We start from the raw sequence: 17,438 nt of genomic DNA, 5'->3' as shown, positions 1-17,438 counted from the left end.
TCGCAGAGGGAGTTGTATCTGAAGGGCACTTTGGAAAGATCATGGCTGGAACATGGAGATCAAGGTGGATGTGAGACACCGGTGGGCCAGCTGTTACAGTAGCTGAGGCAAGAAATGGCAGTGCCTTACAAAAGTCAATTTTCATGGAGATGAAGAAAAGTAGATTAATTCAAGAATGATCTAGAGGATGAAATGGACAGGACATGAGACTGGGGTAGATAATGGAGAATGAGGGAAAGAGATGACAGTGGTGACTCCAAGGTTTCTTGGTTTTACATGTGGAAGACTGATGGTTCTCTGTTTTAAGACAAAGAAAACTGGAAGAACAGGCTTAGAGGTTGAGGACCAGAGCTCAATTATTATATGTTGAATTTGAAATGCCTTTAAGACAGGCAGGTAGCGGTACCCAGTAGGGAATTGGAATACTCATTTGTGGCCTGTCTTGTCAAGTCAGACTTGTGACACACTTGGTCTACATATGATGGATGAGAATAGAATCAAAGGGTGTTTTGTGGGAGGACATTTTGAAAATGTCCCTCAACTGTGGTGACACTGTTTAACAAAGCATTTTAGAAAAGCAATTATGAAATCACATAAATCACTCTTGAACATAGGATGTGTTTTTTAACTTGTACAACTTCATGAAGTTAATGGGCTCTAAAATGTATTTTAGGTTGTTTTTGTTTGTTTAGCAAATCTAATGGAGTAGCATCTTGTGTAAATACAACTTGATCCAAATAAACTATTAAGGTAAAAGAAAGAGAGAGAGAGGGAGACCATGAGAGAAATAATTGTCTAAATGGTACAGATGATTCTACCTTCCATTTTATTTAGTGAACATGTGCTCCCAAATGAGAACAGTGTGGAAAACACATCTGCCATTTCTTCAATTATTGCCAGGTTCCAAATCTTTCTCTAGTATGAGCATCTTGGTGGAATGTTGTGATTCTTGCCTCTAAAAGTATATATTTTTAATACAACATGGCACGCTATTACAAACCATCTACTTGCTCTGGAGCCCAGCCAAAGAAATGGTCATTTGTGCCATTGCCAGGAGAACTGGTTGTATTGAACTTACTGAGAGATGGTTTATCTGTGAGTCTCCAATGTAGAACTTTATTAAGTGTTTTCCAGAGTAATTTTAATCACCTGAAATTTTCCCATTATGTGACTAATTCTGTACACGATATATAACTCTCCTGGTAGAAGGAAATGTTTCATGTTCAGAGGGATTCTATATAGCTCTGATATTGTTTAGATTTAAGTCCAGGTATACCCTATGCATTGCCTATCAAATTTTGGATACTTCCACTTGATTCCACCCCGCCCCTTGTCCTTCATTTTCCCCAACCAGAGTCTAGCCTTCTGAACTGGACAACAGAGGACTTTAGCCTTTTTAGAATACAGATTTCTTCAACTCGTTTTCAGTGTTCAGTTGCTTTTCTGTTTCTCTACTCTCTCCTTGAAAACATACAATTAAGATAAACTGTTTTTTTGAGAGAGAGAGAGAGAGAGAGAGAGAGAGAGAGAGAGAGACCACATGAACAAGGGAGGGGCAGAAGGAGAGAGAGAGAGGATATCATAAGCAGGCTCCACACCCAGCACGGAGCCCTGTGCCGGGCTCAATCTCACAACTGTGAGACCATGACCTGAGCCAAAATTAAGAGTTGGACACTTAACTGACTAAGCCACCCAGGCACCCTACGAAAACTTAATTTTTTAAAAAGACAAGTTTCCCACTTCTTATTAACTGTGAGGTATATTGGTTTATTGAGTAGTGAATCACCTCCAGTATTAAAACATTATTTAAACCTACTCAAAGAGGATGCAAAAGTACACAAAATAAAAGACTCTGAATTTGAATAAAATAACTTGCCCTTAGAATGGATAGAAACTCCTATGTTTGATCCTCCTTTGAAAGCCATAGTATAAATAGTGCATTGGCATTTTTAAAAATTCATTAGTGGTGATTTTAAAGCTGCCAGTTATATTATAAAAGGATTAGCACATCGTATTGTTCTAAAATATAATTTGAGTAGACTGTTGAAATTCTTAAGTATATTACAATCATAATTTAATTCTAGATAGGAATAGGGTCACGCTTGAAATCATTAATGCCAAGGGTCAGAATAAATCAGAGAAATAATCACACTCAAGCAGGGCTGAAATAGTTATCTCAAATACAGCAATAAGCATAAAAATGGTTTACTTATCAAATAATCAATAATAGTGGACTCTTGATTGGACATGTCAGGGGAATTCTCCTTAGACTTATCTCAGAGGCTGCCAATTAGCATTATTAGGTTGTGATAATAAATGAGTTTGACCAGGTATATTCTTCTTTGATTCAGGCAGTCATCCCTAGAGTATTAACCTGTAAGGAAGTAATCTTCTCAGTTCAGATTTCCTTTGACTTATGCTCTGTCAGAAGTCATCGTAAATATTGGCATTCAAAAATCCTAAAAATCCTAAAGCACCTAATGCTTTAGGATGCTTAACTGACTGAGCCCCCCAGGTGCTCCTATTTTTAACATCCATTTGGTTAGGGGTATTTGGGATTGTGAGAATTGATAGATGGAATTTACTTTTTCCATCAGGATTGAATCAGTATGATTAATTTAGCTTATAAGCACCACCTCAGTAAGAATAGTTTCTTTACAGGCAAAGGTAATGCAATGAAAACTCTTTAATCTGTCCATATACCAGAATAACTGAGGTATTGGAGAAATGAAACCTTTCTTCAGAATGCATCATTTATGCAAATCAGCTGCTTCTCAAAGCAAAATCTCTTCTTTTCTGCCTACAGTTTTACAGAGTCTCATTTTAAATTTCTAGATCATGAAGACAGTGACATAACTATTACAGAATACCCTTTGCTTTAACAAGTGATATGTCGTGGCTGTCCCCAAAGGCTGCACCAGAGTGTCTGTCTGGTTTCTTTTTCTCCTTTCCTCCTCGTCCTTTCATTCATCATCCAACCCCATGGATATAGGATGGGCCAGCGTGAGTCCTGGGGCCTCAGAGATGTAAGTCATTGTCTCACCCAGCAGGGTGCGAGGTAGCAGTGAAAAACAAAACACTGGAATTACAAATATAAAGCCAGAACTTAAGACAACTGGTATAGTTACCTTCTCTGAAAAATTGCAGCCTCAAAGGACAAATATAAGTGAATGCTACCAGGTTTTTAGTTCTCACTTCAGATGCTGGATACTTTTTTAGTAGGGCTCAGAGGAGGAGGTGGAAACCCTCTTTTTACCTTAACTTTTCAAAGAGAAAATATCCTGTCTCTTTCTGGAAAGTAAAGTATACACATCTTCTACCTTCCCCTTTACCCTGTCTGTCAGAATTCTTTCAGTGTTCTCCCTCTTCATTTTGTAAAACAAAAGGCTTGTAAAGACCAGTAGCATTTGGTAGAGCTTGATTACCTAGCCACAAAAGTGAATTAATATTTTTCAGTTTTAAACCTCCTCACTGGGGTGCCTGGGTGGCTCAGTCGGTTGAGTGTCTGGTTTCAGCTCAGGTCATGATCTTCCAGTTCGTGGGTTGGAGCCCTGCGTCAGGCTCTGTGCTGACAGCTAGCTGAAAGCCCGGAACCTGTCTTGGGATTCTGTGTCTCCCTCTCTCTCTGACCCTCCCCTGCTCACACTGTCTCTCTCAAAAATAAATAAAAACATTAAAAAAAAAAAAACTAAAAAAAAAAAAAACTCTTCAGCTGTTACAAAACTGGCATCCATTTTGTTCTGCATTGATTTTTAAATTCAATATATTTGCTATTTTGTTCTTAAAATATGTAATGTTTACTTACCTCTGGTACTATTTTCTGCCATTTGAGGAATTAGGAATGGGCCATAGAGCCTTTAAGTGATGGTTTCTAGGGAAAGCATGCTGCTTTTTAATGGAATATAAGGAAATTTCAAAGGAATATAAGGAAACAATAAACATCAATAGAAAACTGAGAAACTGATGATATATCCAGAAGCAGGTAGCAGACAGAAATCTAGTGGTGGGCTGCAGTTTTCAAGTGGCAAGCACACACACAAAATACTGCCCAAGACAACTTTTCATTTAAGCAATATGTCTTAGAACTGATACTAGTACTAGCTTCTGTGTTAGGCACTGTGAATATAACACAGTATAATCTCTGACCCCAAAGACCTTTGTTTAGTAGGAGAGACCAACATATAGATAATTGAAAGATGGTGTTCTATAAGAGAATTTAATAATAGAGGCATATGTAAGATACCCTTGGCCTGCCGCACTCTGGTCTACTTTTCCTCAATAATTGTACTCATATTTAAGGTTATACTTTAGGCATGGCTCCTTCCAGGAAGCCTTCCTGATAACTGTAGCACTAGATTAGTAGAGAGTGAGTAATTGTTGTTGGTACCGACATCAGGAATTGTTTCTCAAAAGTAGTTGACATCTGATATCAGTTTTGAATTTTAAAATATAGGAAGTTGTAAGAGATAAGGAATCATGAGTTTCTTTTCACAAAGGTTGATAGGAATTGAGCATATTATGTCATTTCATCATATATTTATTGGTTCACTCAATTAGTCAATCTTTATTAATTTCCTATTGTCCCTGCACATCCCACGCTCTTTCATGCCTTTGTAACTGCACAGTTGCCCTCACTGTTGAGGTAGAATATCCAGGCATTGTGCCTGGGCGGTGAGGATACAGAAGTGAGCACAGACATAGTGAGACTGCCCTTAAGGGCCTATTAGGGTCTGTAATTAAGCAAAAAGCATTATCAGCATGGAAAGTGTTATTATGGATAGTGCAGAAACCTCTATTCTGTGGGATTGGGGAAGACTGCCCAGAGGAAGCAACGTTTAAACGGAGACCTAATAAGTGAGAAGAAGCTAGTTTAGGGAATGGAGGAGAGTGTTACAGGCCAGAAGCCCTAGGTAGGAAGAAATAATGCAATAGTGAATCTGCCTCCTCTAATGGTGGACTACGTAAAATGGAATGACCATTTTGCTGTAACAACTACAAAAGCTAAAGAAAATATAAAACAGTATCTGTCAGAAGGTGTCAGAAAGATTAGTAAAGCATTACCAAGCCAAGACTCAGAAAAGAAGAAAATACAAAGAAATGAGACTGACATTTGGGATTGCTTTTGCCCCATAGGCGTTTACCAATTTAGAAGAAGCAGCTAAAAGACTTGTATAGCCCTTTGATAGCCTCACATGGATCAGAATACACAAATAGGGCCTTTATGATATTTCAGTTTCTGTAATGCGACCCTGAAAGACTGCACCCAGGAATAGAGTAAGATAAGAGACAAATAAGCCCTTGCATGGACTGCAGCGTAGCTTCAAATTATCTGGGTGGCCCAGAAAATTCTCAAACCCCATTATCAGATTTAAGATGATCTCAGTGTTTGCTAGCACTCCTAAATTCCTTGCACAAACTAAGACTCTTTTTAGAAGATTATTATCATAGGTCTTAAATTATTTCTACAAACTGTGTTTTAGATATAATGTTCAGAACATAATCAAAGGTAATCAGTCACACAAGGCCACAAGACCACAAAAATCAATAATCAGCTGAAAAATAGTGAGCAACAAAAACAAAGCTTTAGGTGCTCCAGGTATCAGATATGGACTTTAAAGATAACTATGCGGGGTGCCTGGCTAGCTCAGTCAGTAGAGCATTCAACTCTATATCTTAGGGTCATGAGTTCAAGCCCCATGTTGGGCATGAAGCCTACTTAAAAAAAAAGAAAAAGAAAAAGAACTATACATACTAAGTTGAAGGACAAAAGAAAGTGCAAATTTCAAGCAAAGAATTAGAAACATTTAAAAAGATTTCTAGCAGATTTGAAAAAAGTTAAACAGATGTTCTAAAATTGAACTAAACATGAGTTTAGCAGCAGATCTCAACACACTGGTATAGAGAGGAGCTGGATTTTAAGTCACAAAGAAATATCCAGAAGGAAGCATGAAAAGATACAAGGATGAAGGTTTGGGATGGGCAAGAGACATAGAGGATACAAGAAAAGGGCTAATATATGTTTAAATGGTAGCACCAAAGAAAAGGAGGGTATCTCTTCAAATGGTATTTGAAGAGATAATGGCTGAGGATTTTCTAAAACAGGTGAAAGACCATGAGTTACAACTCAAGGAGCACAACATAACCTGAATAAGATTCTTTGTCTTTTTTAAATTTTGTTTTTATTCAACACACAGTATTACATTAATGTCATGTATACAATATAGTGATTAGGCATTTCTGTACATTACTCAGTGCTCATCAAGATAAGTGTGCTCTTAATCCCTTTTATTTACCCATTCCTCCCCTTTCACTTCCCCTCTGGCAACCACCAGTTTGTTCTCTGTATTTAGGATTCTGGCTTCTTTGGTCTATTTTTTTCTTTGCTTTGTTTCTTAAATTCAACATATTAATGAAATCCTATCATATAGGATTGTCTTTGGCTTATTTCACGTAACATTATTCACTCTAGATCCATCCATGTTATTGCAAATGTCAAGATTTCATTCCTTTTTATGGCTGAGTAATATTCCATTATATATGTAATTTACATCTTTATCCATTTACCTGTGGTTGGGCACTTGGGCCGTTTCTATATCTTGGCTATTGTAGATAATCCTGCAGTGAACATAGGGGTGCATGTATATTTTCAAATTAGTGTTTTTGTATTCTTTGGGTAAATATCCAGTAGTAGAATTACTGAATAATATGGGAATCCTATTTTTAATTTTTTGAGGAGCCTCCATACTGTTTTCCGCTGTGGCTACACCAGTTTGCATCCCTAACAGTGCACAAGTGTTCCTTTTTTTCCACATCCTCACCAACACTTGTTATTTCTTGTGGTTTTTCTTTTAGCCATTCTGACAGATATAAAGTGATATCCCATTATGGCTTTAGTTTAGTTTTCCCTGATGATTGGTGATGCTGCATGTCTTTTCATGTGTTTTTTGGCCAGCTGCATGTCATCTTTGTAAAAATATCTATTCGGGTCCTCTGCCCATTTTTAATCAGATTATTGCCCGGCTGCGGGGGGGGGGGGGGGGGGGGGGGTCGGTTTTGGTGTTCAGTTGCATTAGTTCTTTACATATTTTGAATATGAAGCCCTTATTAGGTATATCATTTGTAAATATCTTCTCCCATTCAGCAGGCTTTTTGTTTTGTTGATGGTTTCCTTTACCAAACAAAAGCTCTTGACGTTGGTGTAGTCCCAGTAGTTTATTCTGCTTTTGTTTTTCTTGCCAGAGGAGGCAGAGGAACAAAAATGTATATACAGCTGATTCAAAGAAATTACTGCCTATGTTATCTTCTAAAAATTTTATAATTTCAGGTCTCACAAATTCGTTCGTTAATCCATTTTGAGTTTATGCTAAGTACAACTACAGAAGGATTCCATTTATGTGAAATGTTCAGAATAGGTAAATTTGTAGATAGGGCTGGGATTGGAAGGGGAATGGCTACAGGATTTCTTTTTGGGGTAGTAAAAGTGTTCTAAAATTAGATTCTTGTACAAGTCTGACTATTCTTTAAAAACTGAATTATATGGCTTATTTAAATAGGAAAATTTTATGGCATGTGAATTATCAAAAAGAGGAAGAAAAAAACCTACACCTAGGACATCCTAATTTCAAGGGGGAAATCTTTTTTTTAATGTTTATTTTTGAGAGAGAGAGAGCACACACATGAGAGGGGCAGAGAGCAAGGGAGACAGGGTCCAAGCAGGCTCTGTCCTGTCAGCACAGACCCCAATACGGGGCTCAAATTCACAAACTGTGAACTGGGTGCTTACCCAGCTGAGCACCAGGCGCCCAAGGAGAAAATTTTAAAAGCAGTCAGTGGGGCTATGAGTAGAGTGCTGGAATCACCTTCAAGGCAGTAGTAAATAGACCAGTAAATGTTATCTTAACAGAAACAACAGAATTGAAAAGGTAATCCAGTGAGGACATCCTCAGTGTACTAAAAGAAAACAGCTGCCAACCCTGAATTTTACACAACTAGAGTATCTTTTAAGAATGAATCAGGGCACCTGGGTGGCTCAGTCGGTTAAGCGTCCAACTTCAGCTCAGGTCATGATCTTACAGTTTGTGGGTTAGAGCACCACGTTGGGCTTTTTGCTGACAGCTCAGAGCCTGGAGCCTGCTTTAGATTCTGTGTCTCCTTCTCTCTCTGCCCGTCCCCTGTTCATATTGTCTTTCTTGGTCTCAAAAACAAACATAAATAGATAAAACAGATAAGAAAAAAAAAGAATGAATCTGGGGACACCTGTATGACTCATTTGATTGAGTGTCCAACTTCCACTCAAGTCATGATCCCACGGTTCATGAGTTCAGGCCCCATATTAGGCTTGCTGCTGTCAGCTCAGAGTCTGCTTTGGATCCTCTGCCCCCCTCCCTCTCTCGCTCCCCCACTGCATTCTCTCACTCTCGCTCTCTGTCTCAAAAGTAAACATTAAAGTAAATAAAAAATTTTTAAAAGTGAAAATATTAGTATATTATTAAATGTAAATGAATTTTGAGTGTTTAAAATAGTATCTTATGTTTATAGCTAGGAAGAAATGTAGAGCAGTTAGGACATGTTAAATATCAATTTACAAAATGTCAGAGTGAAAGTACTTTCATTATAGGCTCTAAAGAGGTGATCCCTTCTGCCCCCTAAAATCACTTTAATAAGCAATTTTGAAATTACAAGGGAACTAGACTAAGTAAATCTAAAAGAAATTTCAGTTATAATCTGAGAATATCTTAAGTAGATCAAAAATTAATTAATTACAATAACATTTTTAGTAAAAGTACCTTTTTAAAAATATCTTTAGACCTATTGTCTGTTTTGCTACTTCCCATATTGCTCAGTCTATTTCTAAACGCTACTCAATTTGACAGTATCCCTTAAGGATTATATGGCACTTAATGTATGTTGTTCCCTAGAGGAGTCATGAAAGAAAAAAAAATGCAAATTTTCTCTTGGGATAAAATAGAGAATTAATTGAAGAAGAAAGAGTCCATAATTTAAGCTATAGTTAATATTGGGCTAAAATGAGAATATGTAGTTTTCGTGTGGGTTGATTACATCTTCTGAGTTTAAATACCAGTTATTACTAGCAGGGCTCGCAGTCTTTATGCAGCAGCTTGCATGCCTTATGTTTGTATTTTCACCTTGTTAGTACACACTGATCTAAGCCATAGTTAGCATTCTTATGCATATCTTCTTACTCTTTCTTTACTTGTTTCAGACTCATCATCAGTTGGCTTTTGAATTCTGTATTATGATTTTGAAAGAAATACCCCAACAAAAAAAATGAATTGTATTTTTGTCATAGTGATTCTGCTGCATGGATTACAAACACTCTATCTCCATGCTTGGATAAACTCCATCAAAAGCACATTATCCTCCTACTTCTGTGGCCAGCTGCCTAATTGTATCTGCTGTAACCACACGCTGTTGGAACATGATACCAATGAAGAACAGAAATGATAAATTACTCCCTGCAGGTGATAGTGATAATGATAATTTTTAATTTCCTTCTTCCTCATAAGGTCTAGTCGGATCTTATTTCATTGGCTACCATCCTGTTCCACACACACATGATACGTTTTCTTTAAAGAAATACTCCTCTCACAAAAACACATGAGAAAATATTTTTCTTCCAAGTCATTGTTCTTCAAATGAACATGTATAAAATGAACTGCACCTACCTCTGTGTGTATGGGATAAATCAGCAAAATGTGGCTAAAAACAGATATTCAATTTATAAATACTGTGAGTTCTTCATTTTTGTGAAATCCACAAAGAAGCACAACAACTCATTTTGAAAAACCATATTCTAATGCTTAGGAATGTTTAAGGTGCACAACAAAGCTACAGGCCTGAATTATTTTCCTGTATATACTTGAAAGTAATTGTGAAGGATTCCCAACAAATTACAAATGTGATCAAACTGCCCAGAAGTTTACTGTATGTGCATGTATTTTCCTTTTAGTCTGTTTCCTTCTATTACGATTATTCTTGTTGTTATTACCACAGATTCTCCTTTCTCTCCGTCCCAGGACTTTTTAACTAAAATTTTTCTGACAGTGGTATAATTTGGTGAAATTTTATTTATTTAACTGTGACCTTGTCTCCACAGATTAACCCAGTGCTTACAGATATTTTATTTTCATGCGTATTTTTCCCCTCAGCAGCTCCCCTTGCCCCTGACAAGATATACATGTGGAACAAAAGAGAAATTTATTCTGTGCTCAGGCCTTATAACCTATCTGATCTTTTTCAAGCACATGTCAAGCTGTGCTCGTTATTTATTACCACTGCCTATTAGTCATCATTTTCAATTTCCTGTGATTGTTGTTTATTCTTACATTTGAATGACTTCCACAGAGAGAGTATAAGTTCATTGAAATTAACATTCAAAAGACCGAGAGATAGGCTGTCAGAGTGCTGGTAACAAGGTGGTGAAACTAATTGAAAAATAGTGGCATGTTTACTGCAGCAAAATAAATAGCTTTGTCTCCAAGTCAGCTGACATATTTGATTGGTTATAATAGCTTTGCAGAAATAAAAACACTAATCATAGTTCAGTTGTGTTTTCAGACTATGATTCAAGTTTAAGATTTTTTCCTCTTTTTTTAATACCTTATTCTAATTATTAAGGAGCACTTATACAACAGCGGGGAAGGGGAGGTGGTAGTGGAGGGAGCCCTTTTCTTTAAGTGGCATTCTATTTGAGGGTTAATACCCATTTTAAAACCAGAAATTCCCTTTGGTTTTTTTGGAGCAAGAGTTTTCTACTTGCTCAGGTGAATGTTCACATCCTGATGAGTAGATTATCTGCACATAATTTTTTATCATAGGTGAATTTCTTCCTAGATTCTCGTGCTTCTGTTTAATGTGTGCTATGGAACTGATTTTAATATTACCCACCACTAAGCATCATTCAGAAGGTAAATCTGCTTGAGGGGTTGAAGCTCCATTTCAAAGGGAACTGTAAACTAGATGTGACTTCAGATCTGTCTTTATCATAGATCCCTGCCAAATTCTCCAAACCAAAATGAATTATACTTTGCATTTTTATTAATTCATATTGAGACTTAAAACCTGTTTTCTTGTTACCCCAAACTATGCAGTATCTCTTACTGTATTTGGGGGAGTTTAGGGGAAAGTTAGTTTCTTCTTTGATTTTTAACTTAATTTCATAGGTAGTTCTGTTTGGGGATTGGAAGACAGTTCTGAAGTACCTTTGTATTCACACATATTTTGACCTTTGAATTTTGTTCTAAACTCATACATCAGCCGCTCTTTGTTACAGCCTATACTCTATTATAATTACAATTGTTCTACCATAATAATATTGTCAGTCTTTCTTTTACCAAAGTTAAATGTAGGTTGTTTTACTTTGTTTTCTTTATACATTTCAGACTTACACATTTTCTGACCATGTAAATTGTTATTATTATAGAAATGTTATTATTGTACTGTATTTGGGGGGAATTTGTCTCTTTTTTTCAAATTCATATAGTTCTTATTATGTATTAGATACTACCATAGCCCCTGGGGGTGCAGATATGCGTAATTTGGGGGTGTCACTAAAGGAGCTGATACAAAGGTGGTAGTTGAATTGGATGCTTCTTCATGCAATACTACAGATCATTTAGCTCAAAAATGATTTATTATTATCACAGAAGCTTTTATTTTTATGGGAAATAAAGAATATGAACTTCCCAAATCTGTCATCCACTTTCAATAGCTTGGTGAATATCTTTTCAGATATGTACATGTATACTTACATTTGCATAACATGTAATAAGTGCCCGTAATACGTGTATTATTCTTTTTACCTAATATCCAAATTGATAAATATTGACATACAAGATTACTTTTGATGGCCAAAGTGTTGTTCCATGATATGGAAGTATTATGATTTATTATCTGGTCACCTGTTATTGAAATTTTGGGCTAAAATTGGCCTCTTGTGGCTAAATCTTTGCAAGCGTACTTGATAATTTCCATAGAATTTTTTTGAAAGTTTAGAATTATTGATTGGGTCAGTGAGTATATGCCTTTGATTACATATACTCACACAACAGAAAAGTGCACAGATCTTAAATGTAGTTTGATAAAATTCTACAAAGTGGATAGCTACCGTGTGTCCAGCACTCAGCTGAAGAATCAGAATATCACCAGCGGCCTGGGAGCTTCCATGTAACCCTTCCCAGCTTCTACTGCTTTTGCAAGGGCAACGACTATCCTGACTTGTAACACTGTAAGTTAGTTGTGCTATTTTTGAAGTTTCTATAGATAGAATCTTACATTTTGTGTCTGACTTCTTTTTAATACAAATGGTTTGCCTTTTAATATGTATTGCTAAGTTCCCTCTAGAAAGGTTCTTTCAATTTGCTTTCCCAGTGTGAATGCCACCTTCCCCATTTACTGTGGCTATTATTAAAGATGTGGTATCCCCATCATGACCAAGGAAAATTGTATCTAGTTGTTTTAATTTACTTTTTTTCTAAATAGGTCAGACATTTTTTATATGTGCTTTATTATTTGATGTTTTATAACTTTCCTGCTTTGTCTTTTAATTTCTTTTAACATTCTTACTACTTTGTAGTAGCTTAATGTACAAAGGATAGTCCCTCTTTGTAATTATATTGCAAGTATTCTCAGATTTCTTCATCATTTAATTTTGACACTAAAATTTTATTTTTTGTTGTTGAAGAATAATTAACATAAAGTGTCATCTTTTGGGTGTACAACATAATGATTCAACGATTCCATACGTTACTCAGAGTTCACTATGATAAATGTGGTTACTGTTTGTCGCCATAGAACGTTATCACGATATTATTGACTATATTTCTATACTCTACTTGACTTTACATCTCCATGACTTCTTTATTTATTTTGTGACTGGAAGCTTGCACCTCTTAATCTCGATCTGTTTTACCCGTCTCCTCCCACCTCCCCTGCAACGACTTCCGGTTCATTCTCTGTATGTAATAGTCTGGGGGGTTTTATTTCTTAGTTTGTTTTTTAGATTCCACATACAAGTGAAATCACGTGGTATTTGTGTTTCTCTGACTTACTTCACTCAGCATAATACCATCTATGTCCATCCATGTTGCTGTAGATGGCAAGATTTCTTTTTTTTTTTTTTTTTGAAAGAGAGGAAGGGAATGAGAGCACAGGGGTGGGTGGGGAGGGGAGAGAGAGAGAGAGAGAGAGAGAGAGAGGAGAGAGAGAGAGAGAGAGAGAGAGAGAAAGAGAATGCCAAGCAGGTCCCACATGTTCAGCACAAAGTCTGGCATGAGCCTTGAACACACGAACTTGTGAGATCATGACCCAAGCCAAAATCAAAAGTTGGACTGAGCCACACAGGCACCCCATACCATATCCTTTTTATCCGTTCATCTGTTGATGGACATTTAGGTTGCTTCCGTATCTTGGCTGTTGTAAATAATGTTGCAATAAACACAGGTGCATATATCTTTTCAAATTAATTTTTTTTGTTTTTGTGGGTAAATAGTAGTGGAATTACTGAATCATATAGTATTTCTATTTTTAACTTTTTGAGGAACTTCTGTATTGTTTCCAGGGTGGCTATGCCAGTTTACATTCCTACCAGCAGAGCACAAGGGTTCCTTTTTTCTTCAATCACCATCAACACTATTTCTTGTGTTTTTTATTTTAGCAGTTTTGACAGGTGTGAGGTAAGGTAGTATCTCGTTTTGGTTCTGATACCATAGTTTTAAACTTCCCTTATATTACCTTTCTGTCTTTGTGTGATGCTTAAAAAACCTTCTTCACTTCCCAATTTTATAAACATTTCTCATGTTGGTGTAATTTTACTCTTCTCTTTCTAACCCGAACCCCCTGCCCTGGTCTTTCTGATTAGCATACATGGAAAATGCTACTAGATGATATACTTTTGCCTTAAACAATCCTGAGTATTTTAAAGGAATTCAGAGGGGAAAAGCAATCTTCTGTATCTACCCAACTGTTTATCATTTCTGTTGTTTTTCTGTTGTTTTTGATGTTTCAGGTTTCCTCCCTGTACTATTGCTCATCAGCCTGAAGAACTGCCTTATCTAACATCTCTTCTAAAAGTCTTCTGGCAATGAATTCTTTGCTTGAAAATGTATTTATTTTGCCTTCTTTCCTGAAAGACATTTTTGCTGAGTAAATGAAAGGTTTTTCCTGCTCCAATATTTTTTTTCTTATCGATCTGAACTTCCATTTCCATATATGTTAGATCCTCAGGTCCTGAGGCTCTTGCCTTTTTTTTCAATCTTTATCCCCCAGTTTTTTTTCCTTTTTTTTAGAGAGAGAGAGAAAGAGAGAGAGAGAGAAAGAGAGAGAGAGAGAGCACAGAAGCAGGGAAGGGTCAGAGGAAGAGGGAAAGAGAAAATCCCAAGCAGTCTCCCTACCCTTCCAGGAGCTCCAGGTCTCCATCTCAGAGACCATGACCTGAGCCAAAATCAAGCCAAAATCAATTGGACACTTAACCAATTGAACCACCCAGGCACCCCCTGGCTCTGGTTTTTCAAATTAGATACTTTCTATTGATTTGCCTTCAAATTCACTGATTTTTCTTTCTCTGGCACCTCCATTCTGCAATTCAGCCCAAGGAGTTTTTTGTTTCAGTTACTGCATTTTTTAATTCTAAAATTCCCATTAGGTGGTTGTTGTTGTTGTTGTTGTAGTTTCTATTTCTCTACTGAGAATTCCCATTTTTCACTTCACTTCAGTGTGTTTTCTATAACCTCATTTTTATTCCTTCAGAACAGCATGGTTATAATTCCTGCTTTAAGGTCTTTGTCTCATAGTACTCCGGGTCATCTCAGAGCTGGCCTCTTTTCTCTTGACAGTTAGCTCCTTTTTCCTGGCTCTTTGTCTGTTGAGTAATTTTAGATTATGTTCTGGATGTTGTGCATGCTATGTTGTGTGTAGTCTCAATCTTGTGATAATCGTCTGGAAAGTATTGTTTGGTGTAAGCAGGCAGTCATGCCAGTTAGAGTCAAAACATAAATTCGGCCAACAGTGCCTGGGCAGATGGTGGTTCACATCTCAGTTTCATTCTCTGAACATTTGCACTACTGTTTTGGGTCTCTCCTGCACGTAGGCTACTCAGGGATGAGTCTGACTTGTACAGGTTTTTCAATTCTTTGTTTTGTTCTTTAAATCTTTATGTGTTGATTTAGGTTTTTCCCATGCACATTTTATTCAGGGTTCATCCTGAGACCTATGCTAGTGATTCGGGTTTTAGTTCCATTGTCTGAGCCTTTGTTACATTGATTTGGATGTAGCGCGCATAGTTCAGAGGTTAGGTTGAGACTTTGGTAGGTTCATACATAGAATTAATTAGAGGGTCTTCTCCTCCCCCATATGTATCTCACATTCTTCACTTTTTTTTTAGAGTTGAAAATTATTAGGTCTATCTAAGTTTAGTTACTCATTGATTTCATAAAGTGTCCCGACTACATAAGAAGACTAGCTATAGTTAAGAAACTGAAGACTGAAAGTTTTAATTAAATGTATTGAGAACCTGTTATCTAACAGACTTGTGCACGGTAAGGGGCACAGCAGTAGGAGTTACGCATAGGCTTTGCTCTTAAATACATTGCAGTCTGGTAGGGCAGCTAAGTATAATATGGTAAGTCCTGTATACAATCACATTGTCTCGGCAAATATTTCCTGGGTGCTATGGGCCAGGCACTGCTCTAGGGACTAAGGATACCGTGGTGAACACTGGCATTTGGAATAAATTTAATAAAACACTTGAATTAATCTGTGGAGGAAATCAACTGTTATGTTTTAGAAATGTTCTGATGAACTACATGGTTTTCTATAATAATTTGTATCTGAGTACCATATTGCTCTATATGTATCTATCTGACAGAATTATAAATAGTATTTTGATTCTCTCTTGGTATCTAAAATATAATGAACCTCAACATTAAATATTGACCTTGTTTTGGACCCAATTCATATTAACCTTACAGACCAATAAATTAACTTCACATTCTCAACAAAAGCAGCAGGGTACACAAATTAGTTTTATAGTGGTTTTTCAATAATCAGTGTCCTGTCTTTAATACTTCATAAGCTTTTCTTAATGCCAGTTTTAAAAATAGATTTAGCTAATTCCATTAGTGAAAGAAAAAGGAATGGTATCATTTAAATTTTAAATAAAAAGAAATGAAAAATATATATTTATCTGAATATCCATCTTTTAGAGACCTTTTTATATTATCACTGTAACCCTTAGAGTTATTTTAGAGGTTCTCCTTTGGGTATATGCTTAAACATAAGTTCTATATGAATACTGTGTTATGTTTTGTCATCAGGAAAAAAATGTAAAATTTAAAAATTCCATTGATTTCATCATCAGAAAGCCATAGTGCTTTATTTAAAATTGGATGCACAAGACCCGAAGAAATTAAAGGAGCTCTTTGTATAGAAGAGTATATTTCAATTACATTTATTGCTGTGTAGTAAACCACCCTAAAACTGAGTGCCTTGAAGTCGCAATCATTTAGATTTATTTGTTTATGATTCTACAGTCTAGACGGCACTTATCTACTAGTTCTTCTGCGGGTCTGTCTTCAGGTCTCTCACGCTGCTGCAGTTGTCTGGTTTGACTGGAGGGGAGAGGGTCCAAGATGGCTGGGCTGGTACGGCAGCCTCCTGGGGAGAGTGCGTCAGCGGGGGGGCCAGTTGCACCCTCTTCCTTCCATTCCATAGTCTACCACAGTCATTTCTCCAGTCAAACAAGTACTGATCACTGGATTAGCCTTGTTGCCCTTATTATTATATAGCTCATGTGGGAAAAGCCAAATTATCTTACTTTATTTTTACATGTAACATCTTTTCTGGAAAAAATAATGACCTATCATAAGTTTAAGAAGTATCTAGTCTTTGAAATGGTTTCTTTTGCTGAGGTTTTGTGGGGTTTTTTGTTTTGTTTTGTTTTGTTTTTAGGAGAGAGAGAGAGCGTGAGTGGAGGAGGGGACAGAGTGGGAGAGGGAAAGAAGCTCACGCGGGCTCCACGCTCAGTGAGGAGCCTGACACAGGGTTCAGTCTCACTGCCCTGGGATCATGACCTGAGCTGAAATTAAGAGTCAGACACCCAACCAACTGAGCCACCCAGACTCCCCTCTTTTTGCCAGGTCTTGAAAGATTGAATAATTGTTATGTCATGTGATTAGTTTCATAATTATTTATATCCCTTGTCTTGAAAACAGGCAATTGCTGGCTACTTCGATATATATTTTGAGAAGAATTGTCACAGTAGGGTAAGTATCCTGAGTTTTCTCATAAGAATTAATTATGTGAAATACATTTATTTTGTTTTTGCACCCCAAGGTGTTTGATCATAAGCCTTTTGCTGTTGTAAGCAATTGGAGCTTGTATTTGATGTAGTAGATTAATGTAGCATGATATTAAAAAGCTTG

At 36.7% G+C, this 17,438-nt stretch overlaps 1 protein-coding gene across 1 annotated transcript in view; it reads left to right on the top strand.

Moving 5' to 3' along the window:
- The window catches only part of PRMT3 (protein arginine methyltransferase 3), a 122,624-nt gene that overhangs the window by 90,223 nt on the left and 14,963 nt on the right, over positions 1 to 17,438 (top strand). The window contains exon 14 of the mRNA XM_029914898.1: positions 17,229 to 17,279. Coding sequence (XP_029770758.1) covers positions 17,229 to 17,279 — 51 coding nt within the window. The remainder of the gene's footprint in view (positions 1 to 17,228; positions 17,280 to 17,438) is intronic.

Source organism: Suricata suricatta, chromosome 11 (assembly GCF_006229205.1).
Source record: "Suricata suricatta isolate VVHF042 chromosome 11, meerkat_22Aug2017_6uvM2_HiC, whole genome shotgun sequence".
NCBI lineage: Eukaryota > Metazoa > Chordata > Mammalia > Carnivora > Herpestidae > Suricata > Suricata suricatta.
This window is presented reverse-complemented; position numbering and strand designations above follow the sequence as displayed.